This window comes from Trichechus manatus, unplaced genomic scaffold (assembly GCF_000243295.1).
Source record: "Trichechus manatus latirostris isolate Lorelei unplaced genomic scaffold, TriManLat1.0 scaffold00141, whole genome shotgun sequence".
NCBI lineage: Eukaryota > Metazoa > Chordata > Mammalia > Sirenia > Trichechidae > Trichechus > Trichechus manatus.
In genome coordinates, this window is record NW_004444077.1 from 3,322,193 (window position 1) to 3,347,739 (window position 25,547).

General features: G+C 40.0%; 1 protein-coding gene across 1 annotated transcript; it reads right to left on the reverse strand.

Moving 5' to 3' along the window:
• Nucleotides 1-32: 32 nt before the first annotated feature.
• Nucleotides 33-20,496, reverse strand: CUNH11orf97 (chromosome unknown C11orf97 homolog). The gene is made up of 4 exons (XM_004385548.1): nucleotides 20,364-20,496; nucleotides 15,511-15,615; nucleotides 3,683-3,808; nucleotides 33-261 (listed from the first exon to the last, which is right to left on the reverse strand). The coding sequence occupies exons 1-4, from the start codon at nucleotides 20,494-20,496 to the stop codon at nucleotides 257-259; spliced, it is 369 nt and encodes a 122-aa protein (XP_004385605.1). The 3' UTR covers nucleotides 33-256.
• Between the last annotated feature and the right edge of the window lie 5,051 nt (nucleotides 20,497-25,547).

The following is a 25,547-nucleotide window of genomic DNA, read 5'->3' on the forward strand; positions in this document are numbered from 1 at the left end:
GCCCAGTTATTCCAACTGTAACAATAAGTAAATAAGTATATTTTCCTACATTGCTTTCAGATGCTTAGCAAAGTTTACCAACAGTCTTTCATTAGTTTGGATTAATTTATAGATAGGATTTCATACCAACCGTAGGAATTACAGACTAATATTCATTTTTTTACACATCTTAAATGGTGGAAAAAAGTGTGTTTCTTCTTTGTCCTTCAGACATCAGGAGAAAGTGGTTTCTTCTTACTGGAAGGATTTATTCATCTTATCCTAGAGTAAAGAAATATGTGAACAAGTGAGTAAGTGTTTTACTTTGGGGAAATGCTGTTTGATCCTAATCCCACTTTATAAACTAAATTTGATTCCATCTTCCCAACAGTAAGTAGTTCATTTGGTAGAGTAGAATGTGAGAGCGACAGTCACGTAGTCCAAGGAACTGGAGAAGCCAATACTCAGTCTTCTAGACCTTCATCACACAATGAATAGTTTCTGAACAAGCAGCAAACAAGCAGCACCTGGGAGCTAGTTAAAAATGCAGAATTACAGACCCCACCCCAGACCATATCAGAATCTGAATTTTTTTTTTTGTTATTGTTTTTCAAATCAATTTTTTTCTGTTTTTTAAATAATGTATTGTTGTTGTTGTTGTTGAGGATATATACAACAGAACATACACAAATTCAACAACTTCTACATGTACAATTCAGTGACATTGATTACATTTTCCAAGTTGAGCAACCATTTTCACCCTCCTTTTCCCATTGGTTCTTCCCCCATTAACATAAACTCACTGCCGTCTAAGCTTCCTATCTAATCTTTCTAGTTGCTGTTGTCAATTTGATCTCATACAGATAGACCTTAAACGAGCACAATGCTCAAGGCAGACACTCTTTACTAGTTAAGCTAAGCTCTGTTTGATTTCGTGAAGACTTCAGGGGATATTTTTGATTTCAGGTTTAAGATTTAAAGATTATCTCAGGGTAATAGTTTCAGGGTGAAATGGGAATTTCAATCACATCCCCATGTGATTTGTAGGCACATTAAAACTTGAGTAACAGTGGGGTAAGCTTTTTTTTTTTTTTTGGTTAAATGTCACAGAATGAAAAAGAAATGAAAGAGTAAGTGAATGAAACTTGTTAGTATAGTGAAAGTATGTGCTTCCCAGGCCCTAGTGAAAACATGCTTAAGAACTATAATTAGATAATAATAAATTTAAATTTGAAATGATGTGTACTGAATGTTGGAAGAGTCAAAACTACCATGTTGCTGATAAGAAAGATAAAAAGATGGCAGTAAGTTTTGTCTAAATTATTTGACTGAAGTATTACTTTGTGGGAGAAGTTCCTGCAAACCTCATTGCAATCCATGGAAAACTTCTCTTTGAAAGTTTCAGTTCCAAGAGCTGTTTATAAAATATATTCAACTTTTCACGAGTCATACCCTGAAGTCAGTAGTTTCCCTTGCTTTTTCCCCTATTATTTGCATTCTGTTTAATTTAGCAGTTTCGAGTAGGCAAAGCCAGGTACTTTTGTGGAGAGGAGAGACGTTCATAGGTAAGCAACAAAGTTCTGAACATACAATCGGCATTCAGTATATACTTCCTGTTTCATTCATTCATTGGTCATTCTTGTGACAAATAGTAATTTGCCTGCTGTGCCAGGCACCATGCTAAGTGCCAGATACACAGTGGTGAGTGAAAAAGACATGATCCCTTCCTTCATGGAGCTTTCCATACTGTATGAATTACTACTGACCAAGTTTTTTAAGTTATCTGTGGATTTTGTTTATTTATGGTATCTCTGTGCCTAGCATCTTCCCTTTATCACTGATAATGAGAAATGTCTAATATTTTTAATTCTTTTTTTATTATTGTTGAAAATAAACACAGCCAAACATACACCAATTCAACCAATTTCTACATATATAATTCAGTGATATTGATTACACTCCTCAGGTTATGCAATCATTTTCACCCTCCTTTTCCAAATTGTTCCTCCCCCACTGGCATAAACTCACTGCCCTGTAAGCTTTCTATCTAATTTTTCAAGTTGCTGTTGTCAGTTTGATCTCATATAGATAGTTGTTTAAGAGAAAACAATGTTCACAGCAGACATTCTTTACTAATTAAGCTGAACTGTGATTTGGTTTAAAGAAGACTTTGGGGGATGTATTTGGTTTAAGGTTTAAAGATTATCTCAGGGCAGTAGTTTCAGGGCTTCATCCAGCCTTAATGGCTCCAGAAATTCTGAATTCCATGAGAATTTGAAATTCCATTCCACAGAAATGTCTAATTTTTAGTTTTTAATCTGCTTCATGTAGACTGATAAGTTGTGATTTGAAGAGCAGACAGTAGCAAATCATATCCTGGCAAAATGCAACTTTCAGAGATGAAGTTAATATATATGTTAATAACCGATATTATAATATGTTTACTGTCAGGGCTTGTTACAGGCTGGAGATCTGGAGGCTGCTAGGAAGGTATTGTGGGTGGATAGCAATGAATAGAGCCACGAACAAGTCTCTTCTAAATTGTATGGATGAAAGTAATACAATTATGGTCAAAATCAAATGGTTTATTTTATCATATATCCCCAGCTGATGAATTGGGTAATTTATTGGGCATGTATGTCTTCTAGCTCATTCAAAAGAAGGTAGTTTGCTCTTCGAATCAGTCTTATTCTATGGCATTTAGAAAACTTTCATCCTTAAAATAAATTGCTTTGTGAGTTTCCCTGGATTGATGAATTTACCCACTATAAATGGAACCTGACAAATTAGATGAGATTGTCTCTAGACGCTCTGGACATTGCTTGTGCTTCTACATCAATACCCCTTACCTTCCTCGAGTCCTGCTACACATGTTCCTGGCAGACACTGACTATGAGTAACATGCTGTTACGAATGAGTCACATACTGTTCCAAACGTTACATCTGTTGAGAAACATTATACCAGGCCCAGTCTGATGGCCTCTTGCCTAGAAAAGGGTGCTACTAAAGGAGCCAAGCAAAGTGCTTGCTTTATTCTCCTTAATTCCTGCATCTCCCTTTCCTCATTTCCACCGGTTAAACGAAGATCACCCATCTAGAAGAAAGGACGGTGCAGGACGTCTCCCCACAGGGCTGAACTTTGTGCTAGAAAGTCTTACGTAGATTAAATGTAAAGAAAAAAGTAATGAGTACAGCCCAGAGTATAAAATTATATTGTATTCGTGCGGTAAATTGGTTAGTTGAACTGTTACTGTTTGAGTTCCTCAATGACTATGGCTAAATTAAAAGTAAATTGGGAGAAACATGTCAAAGGATGATTGAATTTTTTTTAGTAAATAATAGAATTATTATTATTTAATCATTTTCTGTGTTTTTGGTGAAGCTTCACATAGTAGTTTAGGTTCTCATTAAACAACTTCTGCACAGATTGTTCAGTGACACTGGTTACGTTCTTCACAAGGCATGAACATTTCTTCTTATTTTTGTTCTGGTTGTTACGTTTCCATTAATCTAGTTTCCCTGCCCCCTTACATGCTCATCTTTTTTAAAAGTAATTATTGACCGTTTAGGCTCATATAGATGATTTTTTAAAGGGATGACTGAATTTTGACTGAGATCTTTAACTAAAAAATATACCACTGTTTTGTTACTTGCGCAGCAGGCTCAGGGGCTTTGATGAAAGTGAAGGGTATCAGGGTCTTACTTCTCAATCCTCCATGCCTCGAATAGTACTTGGCTTGGGGCAATAAACTGTTTCTGCTCGGCAGTCCTGGCTTCAAGCTTCCCACAGGGAGATTCCTTTTAATGCTCCAAATCCCTTCCAGGGCCACTGTCAATATTTTCAAAAAGTATTATGATGATTATTAGCATATTCTGTATTTAGCACAAAGTGTTTTTAAAGGATTTAGTTAGTGATTATTTTTTCAGTCTTCTCAGTGGAGTTTATTTGGTTTGAATTAATCAAGCCACCTGAGGTCTTTATCATTCCTTCAACCCTTTATTCCAGTTCATTTATTCAAAAATTCTCCATGTGCATATTAAACCTCTACCATGCTATTAGATAAATTAACTTGCCCCCAAACAAATTTAGATGAAAAGTCAGCATAGAAACATACATAACAAAACACAGACGGATTAGGAAAAATAATAGGTAATATGTAACCTACATTCAACCTTCCCTGATTGTGATTTAATTCTTAGACGTGTGAATATTTCCAAAGATAAGAATCCAAAATTAATTCATCCAGTGGATCCAAAAATCTTCCAAAAGCCTTGAACTAGATGCTGTTTGATTCATTCTTTAAAGAAACAACAAAATCACTGGATCCCACATTTACAACACTATAGCAAAATATTTGGAAAGTGATGTCTCATGTACATACAATGCAAATGTATAGGTCTTGTAACCTGATTATTCAATAAATACTGGTTTAGTAATAATTTGCACTGGGTGTCATGGTTTGAATTATGTCCCCCAAAAAATGTGTATATCAGTTTGGCTGGGCCATGATTCCTGGTACTGTGTGATTTTCCTATATGTTGTAAATCCTGCCTCTATGATGTTAATGAGGGAGGATGGGTGGCAGTTGTGTTAGTAAGGCAAGACTGGATCTACAAGACTGGATTGTGTCCTGAGGCAATTTCTTGAGATATAAAAGAGAGAAGTGAGCAGTGAGACAGGGGGACCTCATACCATCAAGAAAGCAGTGCCGGGAGCAGAGCGCGTCCTTTGGACTGGGGTCCGGGGGAACATTGATGAGAAGAAGGCCAACAGAGAGAGAAAGCTTTCCCCTGGAGCTGATGCCCTGAATTTGGACTTTTAGCCTACTTTACTGTGAGGAAATAAACTTCTCTTCGTTAAAACCATCCACTTGTGGTGTTTCTGTTATAGCAGCACTAGACGACTAAGACACTGGGCTATCTCCCATATCCTAAAGTCACTTGTTTAGGTTTTGAGAATCGGTCATTAAGCATTTGGTGAAGTTTGGTGTACAAAACTGCCACCCAAGTCAAGAAAAGTGGTGAATTAGTGCCATTGTTTTCCCCATGTCTAAGGCTGTAAATTTTTTTTTAATTTTGGTGAAAGTATACCCAGCCAAAGATATACCATTTCAGCATGTACAGTTCAGTGACATTGATTACATTCTTCAATTGTCCTATCATTCTCGCTGTCCTTTTGCAAACTTTCCCACCACCATTATCTTAAATTCACTGTCCCTTAAGCTGCCATCCAACCTTTGGAATTGCCATTGTCAATTTGATCTCACATTGATAATTCTTTAAAAGAGCACAATGCTCAAAGCAGATAAGCTATTTTTTGGTTCAAAGAAGACATCAGGGGATAGTTTTGATTAAAGATTTAAAGTTTAAAGATTATCTCAGGCAGTAGTTTCAGAGGTTCATCCAGCTTCAATGGCTCCAGAAAGACTGGATTCCATTGAGCTGAAGCAGTAAATGTTAATGCCAAATATTCTCCATAGACCCAGGGCTGATATTTGATCCTTTCATAATGTGTAATGATTAGGAGCACGGTCTTCAGGTTCAGATGAGATCTGGGTTTCTGCTCCACCATTACCAGTTGTATGACTGTGGGTAAGTTATTTTACCCACTATGTTTCAGTTTTCTCATCTTTGAAAAGGGGGATAATAATATCTACCTTAAAGGATTACTGGAGTCCCTGGGCAGTGCAAACAGTTAACGTGATTGGCTGCTAACCGAAAGGCTGGTGGTTCAAGTCCACCCAGAGGCACCTCTGAAGAAAGGCTTGGCTTTGCAAGATATACTTGCAAAAAATCAGTCACTGAAAACCCTATACAACACATTTCTACTTTGACACACATGGGGTTGCCATGAGTAGGGATTGACTCAATGGCAGCTGAGTTTTTTTTTCGGAGGCGGTGGGATTTGGGTGAAATGGGTATAGAGTGCTTTGCACTCAATAAATGGGAGTTGTTATTTTTTTAGGGAAAATGAGTTTCATGTCCAAGCATGGACTCAGGTTCAGTTTTTAGAGGCACAATGAATGAGCTAACTCACAAAGCTATATGTCAATACTTGCCTCTCCTTCCCAACTCCTGAATGGAAAAGCTAAAGCTATCTGTCAAGATTAGTCTCTTCTCTTTAAAGACCTTCAAGGAAGACTCCACAATCTCCAATCTCCTTCTGTCAAGACTTTAAAAAGTTTAAGCTATTTCTTCTATCTAACCCAAATCCTCCCCTGTTGTTGAAGCCAGTTTCCTCTTCTTCTATCCTGACTAGAGATAGAGAAGTGCTGACCTCCAGTCTCTGGATAATAGACCCTTAAATTTAGGAGGCCACAGACATTTATTAAATACCTATCGTGCATGACACCTTGTAAGAGGCCAAGGAAATAGATTTAAATCTGTTCCATACTATGGGAAGTTCTGGTAAGTGGAAAGCATTTTAAAATCAGGAGGCAGGTTATGTAGACAAACCACACCAAATTAGATAGAAGAATTGTACTAGTGTCATTTAGTTGTGCTCTTTCAGATGCAATCACAGGAATAACTAGAACTTTACAACTAATAGGGAAGACAGCAAGTATAAATGTAGATGTTCAGAAATGCATGAAAAAAAACTCAAAGTAAAATATAGTTATGAGTAAATACGTATTATACTCAGGGATGGAGGCTGCTGGAAAAACACCACTACTTTGATTTGATACGATGTTTGGGTGAAGAAGTTATAGAAGGTAATATATTCAACAAAAGATATAAAGAGGTCTGAGAAGGAGAATGGATGCCCTTGGAGGCAGCTGCGTCTTGTAAGAGAAACCTCACTCTCTTAAGTCTGGATACGTGCATCCCAGGAGGAGGAAGAAAGATAAGGGAGGAGCAGAGACAGAGACCTCAGTGTTGGCAATGCCTTTTCCTGAAAAGGAAAAAGGCAGAGGTACAAGAGAGTAGCTAAAAGAAAGGAATCAAATCCTTTCCCAAGGCTCGAATCTTCCAGAAGCCCATCTTCTCTCTTCCCTTCTTATGTCCCCAAGCTCTTCCACTCAAAGACCTTTTTAAACATGATTTTACCCTGAGTTTTAAAGTGACTAAACCATGACTTTATGTCAAAAATTTTAGCCAAGGGGGCCAGCCTAGTCTGGTCTTATAGGGAAGGAAAGCTCACCCTTCAAAAATATTTTTGTTTGCTTCAACTGTCTCATTTAGACAGTGAACAATGACCATTAGAGCTTGGAAATCCAGTTTAGAGCCATATTGTTTAAACCTCCCTTGTGTAAACATGGTCAGAGATTTGGCCAGAAGAAGAAAAATTTAAGCAATTTTAATTTATTCTTGGTGGCCTCTTGTTCGGTGCCATTGAGTTGATTTCAACACATAGTGACCCCATCGGACAGAGAAGAACTGCCCCATAGTGTTTTCTAGGCTGTAATCATTATGGGAGTATATCACCAGGTCTTTCTCCTGTAGAGCCACTGAGTGGGTTCGAACTGCCAACCTTTTGATCAGCTGCCAAGCGCTTAACCTTTGTGCCACCAGGGCTTCTTTAGGCTCTGTAATTACCTTGACATGCCCTTAGTGTCCAGTACATTCCTTGTGTGTTGTAAGTACACAAAGCATTTTTGTTGAATAAATGAATGAATAACACACTTGCTCAGCAACATTTTACATTTTCTAAATTTTATCAAACGTAATTAAATAAACGAGATTCAAAATTAAGTTTCCATGTATTAAGATACAGACACAAATGAACGGATTTAGTAGGACACTTTTGAAATTCCTTGGAAAAGGGACTGTATGTAAGAGAAACCTAGTAAGCATCATTAATCAAATCTTTCATGACTATTGTAACCTCTGCAGATTTTAGCCAAAAAAACAGAAAAGCCCTTGCAATTCAAAAACATTAAATTGATATGTTAATTTAATTATGCAAAATCCTCTATAGAAATTCTTAGAAATGTAGATACAATTATAAAATAAACGGTAAAATAACTACACTAGTTCCATAATGAACATCTCAAAAGCCTACCTCGACTGTTGAAAAAGTTGTAAGGAAGGGGAAATCTCCAGGGAATCACTAAGACTATATGAATGATGAAGTTAGCCAAATTTTTCTTACCTAGAAAGTTCCATAAGATTCCCCAAATTCCATTTTCATCTGCTCAGAAGATCTAATTAGAAAATTGCTTCCCCTCACCCCTCACCCCACCCTTGCCCAGGATAATGAGAATATTTTCATGTCATGACTTTGTCCTTATCAAACTGGAATGTGTAAAGACTCTGAAACCTGTTCTGTCTCAAGTTTGAACCTAAACCAAGGCTGAACCTGGTGAACATTGTGACAATTTTTTTTTTACTAAAGAGAATACCACTTGCTACCAATACAATTTCAAATATTTTTCTTCTCAGAAAACATACTGTTGTGTTTTAGAGACAGTATAACCCAATGGCTACAAGCAAGAACTTTAGCTTCTGACACGCCTGCATTCAAGTATCAGATATTTATTTCACTTGCTTGCTGTGTGACACTGGAGCAAGTTACTGTACCTCTCTGAGCCTCAGTTGCTGGATCTGCAAAATGTGAATAAGAAGAGCATATGTCTCACAGGGTTGTTGTAAGAATTAAAAGAAATAACTTATAAAAACTGTCACACCAAAAAGGCACTCCATGATAGCCATCATCATCATCATCACCATCACCACCACCACCATCATCATCATCATGATTATATATGGAGACACCCCTTACCCATCCCCTAACCTCACCCTCAGCTTCCAGTGCTTCTCGTTGAGCCCACATATTTCTATATCAGGAGCCTAGAAGGAACAAAAGTCCAGAGAAGGGAAGCCTAGAGGGCTGGCAGCCCATTTTTCCAGTTTCCACTGATACCATTCCCTAGCCCTAAGCACAGGGCACGCAGTAACAACCACCTGGGGCACCTTGGCCATTCTGAGGACTACATAACCTTTTCATGTCGATCCATGTCTTTGTTTGTTAATTGTTGTTGTGACGTGACCACAAGACCAGGTGGGGTAGCTCATTCAATTGAGGGCCCCAGACAGCACCTATTGCTACCCATACAACAATATTCAAAAAGAAATGTAATGCTCACTCTGCTGAACCTCCATAAAGCCTAACTCCTGAAATCCTTTTGATCCTGGTGACTTTTACCAATTTCATGTGACCAAAGGAGAAGAAAAAAACACAGAGAGAATTTAACTCCACTGTTTTGGGGTATTTCCATAATTGTCGTCATAAGCTCTGTCACAAATAGAACATTCTATAATCTAAGTTGTTTAACTTCAGGACAAATCCCCTTCTTGTTAGACAGTATAAGCTCTTCAGTAGCCTTGTCCACACTTTGCCATGTGACCCAGTATTTCTATGCTTTTTCTGTGGCTGAGGGCAAATCTAGTCTGAACTCTTATTGAAATCTCACCTTCATCAATCAGAGTGTTATGGGAGCTTGTGAGGTTGATTCTTTAAAAATTCAAAGAAGCAGCCCAATACATACATAACTACACAAATATGTTCTGATACATGCATATATAGTGTTTATCTAAAGTCAGAAATTCAAATATATAGAGGCCAGGTAGGTAACGTAAGTAAGTAAAGCTGGCTGGAGGTAAGAGATAATTGGCTCTCTCAGTCTTTTCTAAGAGCCCCGGTGGTGCATTGGTTACGCGCTCTGCTGCTAACTGAAAGGTTGGTGGTTCGAACCCACCAGCCACTCCGCAAGAGAAAAGACCTGGCCATCTGCTCCCGTAAAGATTACAGTCTAGGAAACCCTAGGGGCAGTTCTGCTCTGTTGTATAGGGTCGCTATGAGTCAGAATTGACTCAATAGAACAGAGACAACAACCTTTTTCTGTTTTGCCACTTTTGATGGAGGCATAGATACCAGAAATAATACTTCCTATTTTTACCATGAGAAGAGAAAGTTTATAGTGGACTTGTGAACATAAATGTCAAATAGCTTGTAATATCCTCTTCCTGACTTGAGTGGAGACCTTGGTGTGCAATGGTGAACACTGGAATGGGCAGGTCAGCGTTACCCAACTCCAGTCATTGTTGCCAGATAAAAATGTAGAAATGGGGTTGTCAGATCTTCCTTTACCGCCTCCCCCAAGAGCATCTGGAAATCTAGATGTATACGTGAAAATGTCTTATTTTTTAATGTTGACAATTGGTTCAGATATTTTTTAAAAAAATACAGTGCAGAGCAAATAACATGTCCACAAGATGAACCTGGCATGTAAGTCAACAGTTTGGGAACTCGAGCTGAATTAAAACAGCCCTCACTTATTGATTAGATATGGGTCATGGTGGTCTGGAGTGGGGATGGAGGATGCCTCTCTGGTTCCGAGCTTGGAAACTAGGCCATGCCATTCATTTGGATGGGTGGTACAGAGAAGAGAGTAAGTGGGGAGAGGTATGAGTTTCATTTTGGGCATATTGACCCTGAGTGTTTATGGGACATCCAGGAGGAGAGGTTTAGCCTTGAGACACAGATTTCAAAGTCATCTGAGTGAAGTGATTGTGGAAACTATGGGAGTAAATGAGACAATTCAGGGAGAGCTCATGGAACAACATCAGAAGACGTCGCTAAGACCCTGGTAAACATCAATATTTGAGGGAAGCAAGTGAGTCAAAAAAGTCCTTGAAGGAGAATGAGAAAGAATATCCAGAGAAGTAAGAGGAGCACAGGATAGTTTAGTATCCAAGAAGTTGAGAAAGGAATGAGGTTTAAGGGGAGAGCCACCAACTAGGTCAAATGCTGCAGAAATCTCAAGTCAGCCAAGGATAGAGCAGGATCCACTGGATTTAGCCATTAATGCAACACTGGAGACACAACAGTGAATAAAAAGTCAAATAGTTTTGGGGCCAGACCTTGATCTGGAATGCAGTTCTGCCACTTATTTAATGCATAACCTTGGACAAGTTATAAACCTCTCAAAATCTCAGTTCACTCAGCCATGAAATGGGAATCTTAATACCTCTTCGTGAGGATTTGCTGTGAGCAAAATAAAGTCCCTGGCCTCAGGTAGCTTACATTCTAGGGAAGAGATAGTTAATAAACGTGTATGCAAATAATTACATAATTCCACGTAATGACAGAAGAAAACAGTTTGAGGGAGTAGAGGGTGACTAGGGGGGTGGTTGCTATTTTAACCTCATGGAGAGAAAAAGTTTCCCTGAGTAGGCAACATTTGAACTGAAACCTGAGGGAAGAGGGAGGAAGACATTCAATGGTTTGGGTGCAATGTCCTAAGGTGGTATAAAAATGACGTGGTGGGGGCATCTGACCTCCTCTAACTTCACGAGTGAGGATAATCATTGTCAGCATCCACAGCCCAAAGCTGATTCCTATGAGGCAGATGTCATTCTTCCTCTCTCCAACCTTTTCACTAATTCTGGCATAGCCGTCCCACCCACAGCACTCTCTACTTCTCTGCTGAGTTTGATAATTCACGGTAATAGCCACACAGAACTCACAGACCATACTCACAGTTATGGGGTTTATTAGGGAAGTAGCAGGTTACAATTCAGGATCAGGAATGACTCCAGACACAGTTCTTCAGTCAGGACAGCTTTTCAGCCGTGCCCACAGGCAGGCCTCTCCCCGGCCCTTGGTCCCTTGGCCCCTCGGCTCTTTAGGCCTCTGGGGCCTCTTGGGCCCACCTGGTCTCTGCCCTACTTGGGCAAGTGTTACAAAGCTCTTTAGCTCCACCGATAAGTGCCCAGGGGCAACCCACTCCACCAGTAAGCCTCTGCCCAAACGCATTCAGCTCTCTCACTCTGTGGGTTGGCAAGCCTAGCTCCACCAAGGGCCCAGAGGCACCTCGCTCCATCAGCAAGCCTTCTGCCAGAAGGTGCTCAGCTCTCGCTCTACGGGCTGGGAAACCCACTGTGCTGACTCCTGGTTTTGCTGCTGCTGGTTCTCTGCTGTGCTTGCTGCTGCTTCTCACCATCTTGTGCCATCTCTGGTGTTACAGCTCCCTGTTGCCTGGGTCTAGGAGGTTCTCAGCTCAGGGACTCCATCCAAAGGACACGCTCCACTCCCAGCTGTTTTACTTGGTGGTAGTGAGCTCTCCCCTGTCTGCCTCTGAGATGGCTCATTTTAAGCCTAGCAGGATGACAAAACTGACCAATCTCCTTGTTAGGGTTCCATATACCTTATTTGCATGGTCCCACCCCCACAAGAGTACCATGCACCTTATTTGCATTGTTAGCAAGCTCTCGAATCCCTTTGGTGGACCATAAGCATCTCATTTGCATAGTCCCATCCAGCTGTTTGGTGAGAGTTACAAGAAAGGCCATATAAAAATGATCCATTGCGCTGCAGGTGGAAATGAGTTTGACATGCTCCAGAACATCAAGAAAGCTCTATGGCTAAAGTGGAGTGGGGAAGTATAAGAGATATGTTTAAAGAGATGAGCAGGCCATATGAGAATGAAATTTATAATAAGGAGCCATTGGAGAGTTTTGAGTACGGAAGTGATGTGCAATGATTTATGTTCCTAAAAGATTCCTCTAGTCTCTGTGTACAGAATAGACTATAGGGGACAATGCAGAAGCTGGAAAACCTGCTATAGGAGGTTTGGTGGCTTGGGCAAGGGTGTGGCTGGGGAGATTTAGGATATACTTCAAATGTAAATCCAACAGGATTAGCAGACCGACTGGATATAGAGTTCGAAGATTTAACTTACAGAGTTTGAAGATTTGACCTGTAGATGTTTTTTGGCCTAATCAGCTGAGTGAATGGTGGGAACATTGAGAGAGATGGGAAAGACCTGGTGAAGAGTGGGGTTTTAAAAGCAGAATAAGAGCTCTGTTTTGGAGGTGTTAGATTTGAGATGCCTATTAGACATCCAAATACCCTATTTGACTATAGGCTTTTGGGATAGGTAAAGGCTATAGAGATATAAATTTTGGCATCATTAGCCTAATGGGCTAGTTGCAATCACCCAGGGAGTGAGTGGTAAATGGGATCACCCATGGAGCGAGTGTAGAAAGAGAAAAGGGGCTATCACTAAGGTCTCCAACTTTTAGAGGCTAAGAGAAGGGAGAGGCAGGAAAGAAGAGGGAGAAGGTGTGGCCAATGGGGTAGGATCAAAGCCAGAGGAAAGGAGTAAACAATTATGTCAGATGCTATAGAGAGGTTGAGTATGATGAAGGGATCATTGGATTTGACCTTTAAGATGAAGGTCATCTGTAATCTGGAAAAGAACAGTTTCAGAGGAATGGTGGGAACAAAAGCCTAATTCTAATGAGTGAAGGAGCAAACAATAAGAGGTGGATGGAGACAAAGGGTCAAGTGTACTTACTCTTCACATCCAGGAAGAGCTCCTGCAGGAGCCACATAAGCTCCTAAAATATGTATGTGGAATGCTAGACGTACGTGACAAGGTGTATTTCCCTAGAGAGGGAAGCCAAAGCTTTCACCATGTTGAAAACCCTGAACTAGGAGGTCCAGTGGCTCACCTAGGGTGCCACCAATTTGAGACCAGGCTGGAAGAGCGTGGCACCTTTTCCAGGGTGTTAGTTCCCTGTTCTGGTAATGGATATAGGGCTTATAACCACACACACAAAAAAAGAAACAAAGAAGACAAAGAAGGATGAGGGGGAAAAGAGGAAGAGCAGCTTTCTGTTTTCTATAAGCAGAGCCCTTTAAAACCTAAACTTAAAGAATCTATTCTCAGCTTTGAAAGATTTTTCTAGGCTGAAATAGCACCTCCGTGCGACCTCTGGTGGATGTTATGAAAATGCAGCCCAGGCATTCATACATTTGTAAAAAGAAACCGTGGCCCTCAAGTTGATTTTGACTCATAGCGACCCGATAGGGCAGAATAGGACTGCCCCATAGGGTTTCCAAGGCTGTAATATTAACAGAAGCGGACTTGCCACATCTTTCTTCTCCAGAGGGCTGGTGGGTTCAAATTCCCAACCTTTTGGTTAGCAGCCGAGTGCTTAACCACTGTGCCACCAGGCCTCCTTTCATCAATTTTACATGAAGGACATTTGAAAAAATAGCTTAAAAAAGGAGTTTTTATGAACCAAACGATATTTCCTATTCACTTAGACTATCTCATAATCAAATGTACCCAATAAGAATAATGCAACACATGACTAATGTGTAAATGAGCTTGGATGTGGTCTTTCCAAGCAACAAAGACAAACTGCAAATATAATAGCACTGTATAGACTTTTTTTAACCACCATAGAAACACTACATATAGGCTGGGTTTGACGACAGCAATTGAGTAGGTCATTCTGCACCCGTTCATAGAATCCAAACTAGACTTCAAAACATTCTTTTAAGACACTATGGACAAAAGTGGCCATTTTGCTCATGTTTTCTTTTGTATGAGTAGTCGATATGAGAAGGCCTAAAAGACACTTCAGTGGTTAATTCTGAAGTGTAAAGTGAGCATATACATTATAGAATCTGAAATGATACATCTCTGGGCCTGCCACTTTTGCTCTTAGGAATCCTTGGTGAATTCAGGCCTTACCTATATATTGTTCAACTCTCCTCCCCAGAAAAACATCAGGTTCCCTGAGCACAGGAATTGTGTCTTACAGTTCTTTTATTTCATACAACAACTGCTAGCACCCAAGAGGCTTGCAGTGAAAACCCAGTGATATGAAGAGCATAAACTAGGTATCTAGTAATTCCTGAGAAAGAACCATGAAAATGAGAAGGACATCTTCTCATTTTTGGTAAAGGGTCAGAGAAAATAAGGAAAATACCATGAGATGGATAGCCACAACAATGAGCTTAAACATACCAATGATTGTGAGGATAGCACAGAACCTGGTAATGTTTCCTTCTGTTATACAAATGGTCGCCGTGAGTCGGAGCCTCTTCAGTGGCAGCTACCAACAGGAAGTAATTTCAAAGTCACATCTGTGAGGGATCTGGAGCTCCTAGGGCATATCTTTTCTCAAATGGACCATCAATGAGAGATATTGATGCCCCAGACCACAAAACTCATACACGATTTGTATGTGGGATGAAATCCTTGGATGATTTGACCCATTTAAACGACTTAGATAGTTATAGGTCAGCAATTCATGAAGTGTGGTCTCCAGACCAGCAGCATCACCATTACCTGGGAACTTGTTAGAAATACAAATTCTTGGGCCCCAGACTTGGGGATGGAGCCCAAGAGTCTGTTTTAAGTAAGATCCCAGGTAATTCTAATGAATTAGAGTAGGAAGCTCTGTTCTTGGTCATATTGACATTGATAAAGACTGAAGATGCTATCGTGCTTTTCAGGCACTTAGAAAAACTTCTACTTATCATTAAATGAAATAACTAAACCAAAAATGCGGGACAGAAATGTAGGCACTGACATCTAGCTCATTTTTTTTTTAAATATAATGGTTTATTTGGGCATAGACAAAATAATTATAAAATAGCTCTAGAGTTTCCCGAGAACCCATTTTTCTTATAATAATCACAGTTTTTAGTAAATAAAATAAGCACCCTGCCATCAAATAGGCAATTTCATACTCATTTCACCAACACAGTTCATTACTCACTGAGAGTACCTGCAGGCGGATTTTTAAGGTGACATTCATCTCTCTTAATGTAAAGTTCTTCTTCCAGCACTTCCTTAATTCTCTTATGTGGCTCACAATACAAGAATTTCTTCCCTATAAAGACATTAACAATATTGGTTACTTATCATAAATTTTGCCCAACCTCTAGCCGTTATACCTACATGAATATTTTTTTTTAAAGACATGGAATTCCATGCAAATAGCAGACCCGAAGACTTCATCTTGGAAAGATCTCTTCCATCGTAACTCTTGATTCTTTGGTTCTAGCAAAAGGACTTTACCCTTTCATATAATTCCTGAACTTTTAAGTTTCAGATACTTCTTTTAAGTATTATAACTAAATATATGGCGTTTCCTTTAGCTAGCTTTAAGTACCATTCATCCATTTATTCAATTAATTCTTTTTTGAAGACCTACTCAGTGCCAGACATTTAGCTAGGTGCAGGCGACATAGAAATGAATGAGAGAGATGTATGTGTGGAGCTTACAATCCAGTTATATAATATAAAACAGCCTCATCATTATTTAATCACCATTTTTCAAAGATTAAATCTGAATTGTAGTAGTGAAACTCTTAGGGACACATAACTTCCCTAGCCTTTAAACCTGGCCCTATAGGCTATTACTGTTACAGTCAAGGACTGGATTATTTGTTCTGACTACTTTAACTACACCTCTTCTGCTTACTCCAGAGGACAGGACCCCAGGGGAACAAAAGAGCTCGGCACCATCTGACCCTGTCTGCCTCTCCAATCTCTCCTGTCACCTGTTCTCCCTCTCTGAGCTCCTACCTCGCTGCCTTTCTGTCCATCCCCACCTCTATTTCCTCACCCATCCTGTTTCCTCTGCTTTTCTCCTGATTTATTGCCTGGGTAACTTCTACTCAAATTTCAGGCTTTGGCTTAAATATCAATTCTTCGGGGAAACTTTCCCTATCTCCCCAATCTAGACATATCTCCCTGGCTATTCTCATAATACCCTCCTTTCTTCTTTCATGTCATTTATTAAATTTGTACACAATTTCATTTCATGTACATATAGTTATTTGTGTCACTATTAGTTTAATATCTGTCTCCCCTAATAGACCATAAACTCCATAAGAGCAGGGATGTTGTCTGTTCAGTTCATCATAGTCCTAGAATAGAGCTTGGCACAATAGTAGATGCTCACTGAATTTGTGTCCAGGTAGAACTGAGCACTGTTAAATTAGACAGAGCTCTGAGTAAAGACTATTCTACTGGATATCTGCCTATGCAGACTTATAAATGTCAGGGAACTAGAAATTCTAATCTCGGTACTCAAAAGCTCAGCTCAAGGAGCCATAGAAAACCTAAACAATCAAATGAGTTAGTTATTTAAGATTTTATTTTAAACTCACTAAAACTCAGTGGCTGTCTCATCTTTTCCAGACTAATCAATAAAGAACACAAGTGAATCAATTTGACTTGAGTCTGAACTGGCCCAAATGGGGTGAGAGCCCTGGGTCATTCCTGGGCTTGAAGACCCAAACACAACCTCAGACATGGACAAGGTAGAATGAGATACTTTCTGGGTTTCATTCTTATTTTCCAAAAGTTAGGAGTTATATGAATGAAAGATGGGAACAGCACTATTCAAGCCTAACTTTCATTTAATCTTTTCCTGTTAAATCACGATCTTCAGGCTGAAAAGGACTTAACAAACTTGACTAGGAAGGAAGAACAGCTTATAACAGGTCAGTAGAGAGGAAGAGATCACCTGTTATAAGTTCAAGTCTCCTGACAAATTTCAGCCCAGATGCTAAGAGAATTTATGGAGGAAATTACTAAAGGTGACTGTGTTTGAGACCTGTGAAAAAAGAGAGAGTAGTAAGGAGCTACTGTGGACAAATATTCTCTGCTTCAAAAGGAAGAAAGGAAAGAAAAAAGAAAAGAGAAAGGAAAATAATTCTGCAGGCTATAACACAGCAGCTTCAAGTTGGTCTTCACCAACATTTTGAGGACAACAGATGGCTTGTGAGAACAAACAACAAGGAGCAGTGGCCCAAAAGTGAAGAGAAGAACTGCTAAGAAGAAGATTGTTCCAGACTAAACTGCTTTCATTTGTTGAGAGCTAATAACAATAGCTACAATTTCTTGAAGGCTACCATCCTCCAGCATCTTACATGTATTATTTCTTTTTCTCACAATGACCTTATGGGCAGGTATAATTACTCCTATTTTATAGATGAGAAAATAACTTGCTGAAGTTATAAAGGTAGTCATAAAAATAAATGAGAACCCAATCTTGCCTCACTCCTCTAAGGCTCTAGCGTTATGAGAGGACTAGATTAAGGAAATGTTGTAGCAACGGTGTATTTGCATTTCAGCAAGGCAATTGGTAAAGTAGATTTGTAGGAGGCTGAACACCCATGTCAAATATGCTGATTAGCAACTCAAACAGGATGAGGACTTCTAGTGACTCTATTTGATCTTGTTGGAACTGCCATCTAAATGACTGATTTGAGTAAAGGAACCACCAGCAAACTCAACAAAAGTGGGAATGGCACAAACTTGGATGAAAGGTTACTTACTGAAGAACAGAATCAGGAGTCAAAGCGGCTGCTTCTATAGATTTGAATGAAGTACTAAAATCCATTGGATGGAATTGATGGGGATAAATGTAAAGACTTGTATTATGGATCAAACAAATTAACTGCATAAATATAGGATATAAAAAGCCTGGATAAAATCTTTTCAGTTGAGGAAAGGGGAAAGAAAGAAACCAAGGATGTCATAGACTATATTTGTTATATGTGTCAATAACATAATGTGTCTACCAAAACAGCTAATGTAATTTTGGACCCATTGAATAGAAATATAATATTCAGATCAAGGGAGGTTACAGTAGTCCCACCACACTATACCAGTCGGATCACACCTAGAATACTGAGTTCAATGATTCAATAAACTGGAGAACGGTGGAAGAGGCCAGCTAACGGAAGACGAGTGCTATAGATCATTTTAAAGGGGACACAAAGTCTCCGAAAGACTTGTCTTTATACAAAGGCTTAAACAAAACTGAAAAACAAACTCGTTGCTGACAAGTCGATTCCAACCCATAGTAACCCTATAGGACAGAGCAGAACTTCCCTATAGGGTTTCCAAGGCTGTAATCTTTAGGAAGCAGATTGCTACATCTTTCTCCCAAGGAGAGGCTGGTGGGTTTGAACTGCCCACCTTTGGGTTAGCAGAGGAATACGTAACCACTGCATAACCAGGGTTCCTGAAAGGCTTAAATAGCCGCCTGTACAGAGTTCAAGGATGTTTATATAGAAAAGGACCACACTTCATCGTATACATTTGAGAGTAGATCTGTGATTAGGGAAGAGAAGTTGTAGGGAGGCTGAAGACCTTTCCAATAATTAGAAACATTTGAAAATTGAATGGGTACTTTTTACCAGTGTGACCAGCCTGTCTCTACCTAGGCTGAAGTCCTGAAACAAAGATTCTGAAGGAGGCGGAGGCAGGATGTTTGCACACCCTCACTGGGACTTCGTGGGATCCTGGAAGTTTGAACAGCTGCCTTAATTCATCACTCATGTCCCTGCACTTTGCCCAGTGACTAGCACAATAGTGTTATTGAATTGATGAGTAAATGTTTAATTCTACCGTTTACTCCTAGAGCCACAGAAATAAAGAACCTTTAAATATGAGCATCTTTAATGGGAAAGTTCATAGAGAAAATTTTAAATCTGAGTAACGAATCTATTATTTAAATATATTTAATTTAGTTGCTGTAAGAAAGGCTTTGTTGCGGTTGATAACAATAATAAAAAAAACGAGGTATCATAACCAGTCAAATGGGCTGGGGGGAGCTGATGCTGAGGGAGGCGGTCCCTTTAACCTGGAAGCAGCCGTTCTGCGGCTCCTTGAGCAGGTCTCGGAACGAGGGCTTGTGGTTGGCCAAGCACCAGAGCTGAGGCGCTCAGCCCAGTCCTCCCTTCTGGGGCTGGCTGAGCGCAGGGGGAGCTGCGAGAACTCGAGGCTGCCCTCTAGGGAGGCAATCAAGGAGGCGCTGCGAAAGGGCTGGAAACCGCTGGCGTTCCTCCTTGACCTGTTGTTTTCACCAGCACCGTTCCTTAGCACCTACTGAAGACAGGTGGGGCACAAGGGGCTGGGAAATGTTTGTAAATTCATGAAACAATATGACTTAGCGCCATGACCTGGCGCGGAATCAAGTTACAACCATGTCGGTTCTAAGTGTGGACCAGAACTGCCTTTATTTATTTGAATGTGTGTGTGTGTTTGTGTTTGAAAAAGCAGGGAGGAAATAGCACTGTGTTAAAATATTGCCCGTAGATGTGATGTTCTAAAAGGATCAGGCAAGAAGTTATGAACTGAGATGAGAGTTTTACGTATTTCTCCAACACTGACTGAGTGATCCTAGACAAGTCACTTTCTCAGTTTCCTGATCTGTAAAATGAAGGAACTGGCAAAATGATATCTATATTCTGCCAGCCTTGAAACACGAAGATCATTTTGACAATATTCACACATAAATGTATGTATACTTAAATATATATAATTAAAAAAGAAAAATTCCTTCCAGGCCAATGCCACTACCGATTAAGGTGGAGGTGATCGCCCAGACCCTCGGCTCAGGTAGCCTGTAGGGCTTGGGGAAATGGGCGAGAATAGAGCCTTCACCGCCGCCTTTGCCAAAACAGCATCCCTGCCCCACCCCGCCCCACCCCATCCACTCCCCACCAAAAACCTTCGGGACTTCAGCCAGTCCCACTCTGGCTTCCCCAGTACCCCTTTCACCCGGTCACCACGCCACCCCTCTCTCCCGGCAGAATCCGTGGCAGGTGTTGAACTTACACTGTTTGCCGCCGCTGCCAGGCTCCCCGCGCCCTGCGCACCCTAGCCCTGCCAGCTGCCGAGGCTGCTCCCCGTCGCGGCCCGCCTCGGGCGCCGCGGTAGCTGTCACCACCACCGCCTCCGCCCCCCTCATGCCTCTGGGGTCTCCGCAGCCCGCCGGCCTTCTCAGCTCCGCGGTCCTCAGCCTTGGAACGCAAGGCGTCTCCGGTTGCCATAGCAACTGCGGAATTTCCCCGCCCCAGCCGCCCTCCGCTGGCTTCTCGGAGGCCTCAGGTGCCGGGCAAGCCAAGGAGGACGCTGAAGTTAGGAGCAGCGATCAGCTACTGGCCAAAGCAAAGGGCGTTCCACTATTTCTTGTTTGTTTCTCACACCAACTATATAAGAGAGGCTTTCTTGTTCCTAGATAGGGAAACCGAGATTCAGAAAGGCTAAGGAAATTGCCAGAAGCCACACAGTTAGTCAGCAGCACAGCTTGGAATTTGAACCCAGAAAAGTCTTGCCCCAAAGCCCTAAGGCCAATCCCCTGGAACAGAAAAGACAGGGATGAGGGCAGGTACTGGACAGATGAGTTCAATGTACGGTCGCTGGTTTGCCCACCCTGCTACCCCTGTCGTGTCCAGCTGCCTGCTACAGACAGAAGGTGAATGAGTAAATGAATATTAAGGATTTCCTACATTCTGGATGGGAGCCCTGGTGGCCCAGAGGTGAAGAGCTCAGCTGCTAAGCATAAAGGTCAGCAGTTCAAATCCACCAGCTGCTCCTTGGAAACTCTATGGGGCAGTTCTACTATGAGTCAGAATCGACTTGATTGCAACTGGTCTTTTTTTTTTTTTGGTTATCACTCATCTTTAAACTGTTCCTCCTTGTTAAATCTCTTAATATGTTCAAACACATGAGGGATTCTGTCAATCTCATCTTCTTGAAAAGGTCCATGTCAGAGCTTTTTGATCTGCTCTAGTCTGGACTGATTGCTCTCTAGGCCTTTTGTTACACAGCTGTTGTTCAGAGATTTCCCTTTGCTATCATGCTTCTAGAGATTTCCTCAGCCACTCTGTATTGGATCACTTATTTTCTGGATCCTATCTACTCCCCCACCCCCACCCCACCCTGGTTTACTCCCTTATTTGGTGGAACATATCTCCAGTAGCTTCTTGAGAAAGAGTGTATGGAAAGTAAATTGTCCAAGTCATTGCAGGTCGGAAATGTATTTATTTTACTCCCTACTAGAGATTTGGCTGAATCAAGAAGTCTAGATTGGAAATAATTTTTCTCAGAACTTTAAAGTCACTGCACTGTTGTTTAATGGATTCCAGTGTTGCCATAGAGAAGTCTGCTGCCATTCCATTTCTGATCCCTTGTATAGGTCCTGTTTTTTCTTTGTAGAAACTCAGAAGATCTTCTCTTTGTCCTCATTGTTCTGAAATTTCATGATGCTATACCTTGATAAGAATCTATTTCTCAACCATTGTGCTATGCACTGAGTAGATTCTTTCAATCTAGAAACTCATGTCCTTCATTTCAAGGAATTTTTCTGAATTATTTCATTGAGATTACTTTGTTTCCTCCGTTCATCTTGAGACTTCTGTTATTTGGATGTTAGATCTTCTGGTTTGTCCTCTAATTTTCAAACCTATTATTTTCCTATTTTATGTCTCTGTCTTTTTGTACTATTTTTGGGAAATCTCCTCAACATTATTTTCCAATCTATTTTTCACCTCTGCTACCATGTTTTCACTTCTCAGAGCTCTCTGAAAAGTCCTTTTTATATAACATCTTGGTTATACATCATGGATGTAGTATCTTCTTTTGTCTTTGATATTAACAATATATTTTACTTCCAACTTTTTTTTCCCCTCCATGCATAATTGCTGCTTCCTCCAAGTTACCTGTTCCTGTTTGTTTTAATCTCTCTCTTAGTAGCTTTCCTCAATATTCAAGTGACCCTTGACTGTCTTCCCCATACCTAGGAGTGGAGTGATATGTATCTGATGGAATTTCTGTGTATAGAGGTGGGGCTTATGCACAGACTGGGGGTTTCACTGGTGCATAATCTGTCTGAGCTGTTCAGTTGAGGAACCCCTGACATCAGCTCTTTAAGGTCTATCTCTTTGAATTGGTCTGATTCTTCACGGGGTGACTCCTCCAGTCTCCCTGCTGGAGGGTGTAAGTCTGGCTACCAGAACTCTAGAAAGTGCGTAAGAGATGGGAAAAGAGGACTCAACATGAAATATATAAATATTCATGAAATTATCTTGTTTCAGTGTGGCAGTGCTGCTCTCTATTGTGCTTTGTACCCTCAATCCAGAGGCCCTCTGTTTTACTTCCTCCAGAGAATTACCTCCAGTCTTTTGTCAGGGTAAAGATCATCCATCCAGCTGCTCAGAACCAGGGTTTTGTTTTGTTTGTGTATTTCTCTTATCATTAGTAGAAACCAGATTTTTAACCTAGGTCTAATGTTTCCAAGCACAAGTCCAGTGTTTCTTCTGCCTTACCCTGGGTGCTTTTATGTGCAAATGACCACGGTAGACATTAAATGAAATACAAAGGGAATTACTGGGTCTCTGCAGCACTCTTGCAGAGCCCTGGTGGTACAGTGGTTAAGAGTTTGGCTGCTAACCAAAAAGTCAGCAGCTTAAATCCACCAGCTGCTCCTTGGAAACCCTATGTGGGCAGTTCTTCTCTGTCCTATAGGGTCACTATGAGTCAGAACCAACCTGATGGCAATGGGTTTTGCGGTTTTTGCAGCACTCTTCCAGACGTCTATCAGAAAATTCCATGCATCATTGGAATGACTGACTCGCATTTATTCATTCACTTGACAAATACTTGGAGTGTCTACTCTGTGCCAGTCATTGTGCTAAAAAAAAAAAAACCAAACCCATGTGCTAGGTGCCTGTAATTTTAAGACTAATAAATCACCTCCCTGACTTTATAGAGCATACAGTTCAGCATGTAAGCTCTGTGTAATAAGAGCTCAGTGTGTAAGTTCAGTGTAATATGTAAACAAATAAATTCAATAAAGTAAACAGCTGTCCTGATAAAATATGCACAAGGTTCAATGCAGGGATGATAAAAGAAGTAGACAATACTCTAATGGGGGTGATATATGGAAGATTGAATGAGTTGCTTGGAGTAGGGTGGAACATATTTTAAGATGAGGAAAGGCGCAATATGAGCTGAAGCACAGAGGTGTGAAAAGGCAAGGGGACCCTCAAGGAATGGCCGATTAATCAGTATAAGGATGCGAAGAGGCTATGGTGGGACAGGCAGAGGAGAAACTGGGATCAGATCATGATGGGCTTTACTAGTCATAATAAGACATTTTGGCTTTCATCATGAAGCCAATGGGGAGCCATTAAAGAATTTTTAAAAGATCATACTAGGAGTCCCTGGGTGGTGCAAACCATCACATGCTTGGCTACTAACAAAAAGGATGGAGTTTTGAGTCCACCCAGAAGCACCTCGGAAGAAAGCCCTGGTGATCTGCTTCTGAAAACTCAGCCACTGTAAACCGTATGGATCACAACAGTCCAATCTGCAGCTAATTATGGGGATGGTGCAGGACTTGGCAGCATTTTGTTCCATTGTGCGTGGGGTGGTCATGAGTTGGGGTTGATTTCAAGGGCAGCTAACAACAACAAATGACCCAGCAGTTCTACTCCTAGGTATATATTCTAAAGAAATGTATAATATATACACCAAAACCCATATAGTAGAATGTTCATGGCATCTCTATTCATAAAGCCCCAAACTGGAAGCAGTCCAAAGTTCTATCAACAATAAAATGTATATATAAATTGTTGTATGTTCATATAACAGAATACAGCAATGAAAAAGAACAAACCCATTACACTAAAAAAAAAAAAAAGAATCTCAGAGACAGTAATGTCAAATGAAAAATACTAAACACAAAAATACACATAATAAATGGTTCCATTTATGTAGGCAAAACTAAACCAAGGTGGTAGAAGTTAGAATAGTGGTTACCTTTGAGGAAATACTGAGAAGGACAACAAGGCAGGTATTAGAGGTGCTGCTTATGTTCTATATCTTGATCTGTATAGTAGTTACTTGGGTGTGTTCGCTTTGTAGAATTCATCAAGACTTCTGAACTTTACTATACGTTTGCTATACCTTTATAAACTTATACCAAAATAAGCATATCTAAGTTAGAAAATATTAATTTGAAAAAATATTCTTACTCATAAAAAATAATAATGTGGTTTGCTTGATCGATTACCAAAGAATTATGCAATTATTGTCTTTTTTCTTCAATACCAAACTTGCGTTTGTGACTCCAATTGCAGTAACTATGTATATATTAAATGATTTATTTGCTTCTTTCTCCTTCTATGGTTTTTATTTTTTTTATTTCCAGTTATTGGATACATCTCTTCAATTGTAAACTACCTCAAATCCTTTTGGGAATAAATTATCAGTAAAAATAAGCAGAGAAGGTACTGCTCTGTATATGAACTATGGTTACCATTTTTCTTTACTTTTTGTTTATTCTAAAAAACTAAAAGTAAACAACAAAAACGGAGGACGGCTTATCTTTTAATTATGAAAAAGACCAACATGTCCACTAGATGGAGGCAAAGCCCAAGACTCAATTTTTATTGTAGAAAGTTAAAATTATGTTGAATATAAAAACATGAAGAATCTTTATCAATGAAATATAAACTTGTCCAGAGTTAATATGTTACTTTGGTTTACTTAATGATACATTTGTAAAAATCTAGGTGGATTAATTTTTACATTCTATGTTTTTTACATTCTACAGATTTAGAACAGGTTTTCAAAAGTCATCTCAGTCTTTGTTTTGTAACAGGGCAATGGGATGTTTTATGCTATTGCTTTATCTTCAGAGAAGTAGATGCTATAACACACTTCAGCATCCTGTTCTAGATTCTAATAGTCCTGATTTAAATTATTTAAAAAGCCAACCAAATTCTTCTAGTAACTAAGTCATCTTTTCAAATTTGTTTAATATTCCCAAATGGACTAGATATTTTTTTGGGGGGGGGTGATTTATTAATAAATTAAGCTATATATTGCATTGGGCAAATCTGCTACAAAATACCTCTTTAATTGAAAAAGCAAAGATGTCACTTTGATGCCTAAGGTGTGCCTGACCCAAGCCATGGTCTTTTCAATCGCCTCATATGCATGCAAAACTTGGAC

What these genes read in the sequence shown, in the direction of transcription:
- CUNH11orf97 (XM_004385548.1), bottom strand. Translation starts at nt 20,496, where the DNA reads ATGAGGGGGGCGGAGGCGGTGGTGGTGACAGCTACCGCGGCGCCCGAG. An exon ending in TGGCAGCGGCGGCAAACAGT is followed by an intron (nt 15,616 to 20,363) that starts GTAAGTTCAACA and finishes ATGTCTTTATAG; the next exon opens with GGAAGAAATTCTTGTATTGT. An exon ending in CCTTAAAAATCCGCCTGCAG is followed by an intron (nt 3,809 to 15,510) that starts GTACTCTCAGTG and finishes AAATATTGACAG; the next exon opens with TGGCCCTGGAAGGGATTTGG.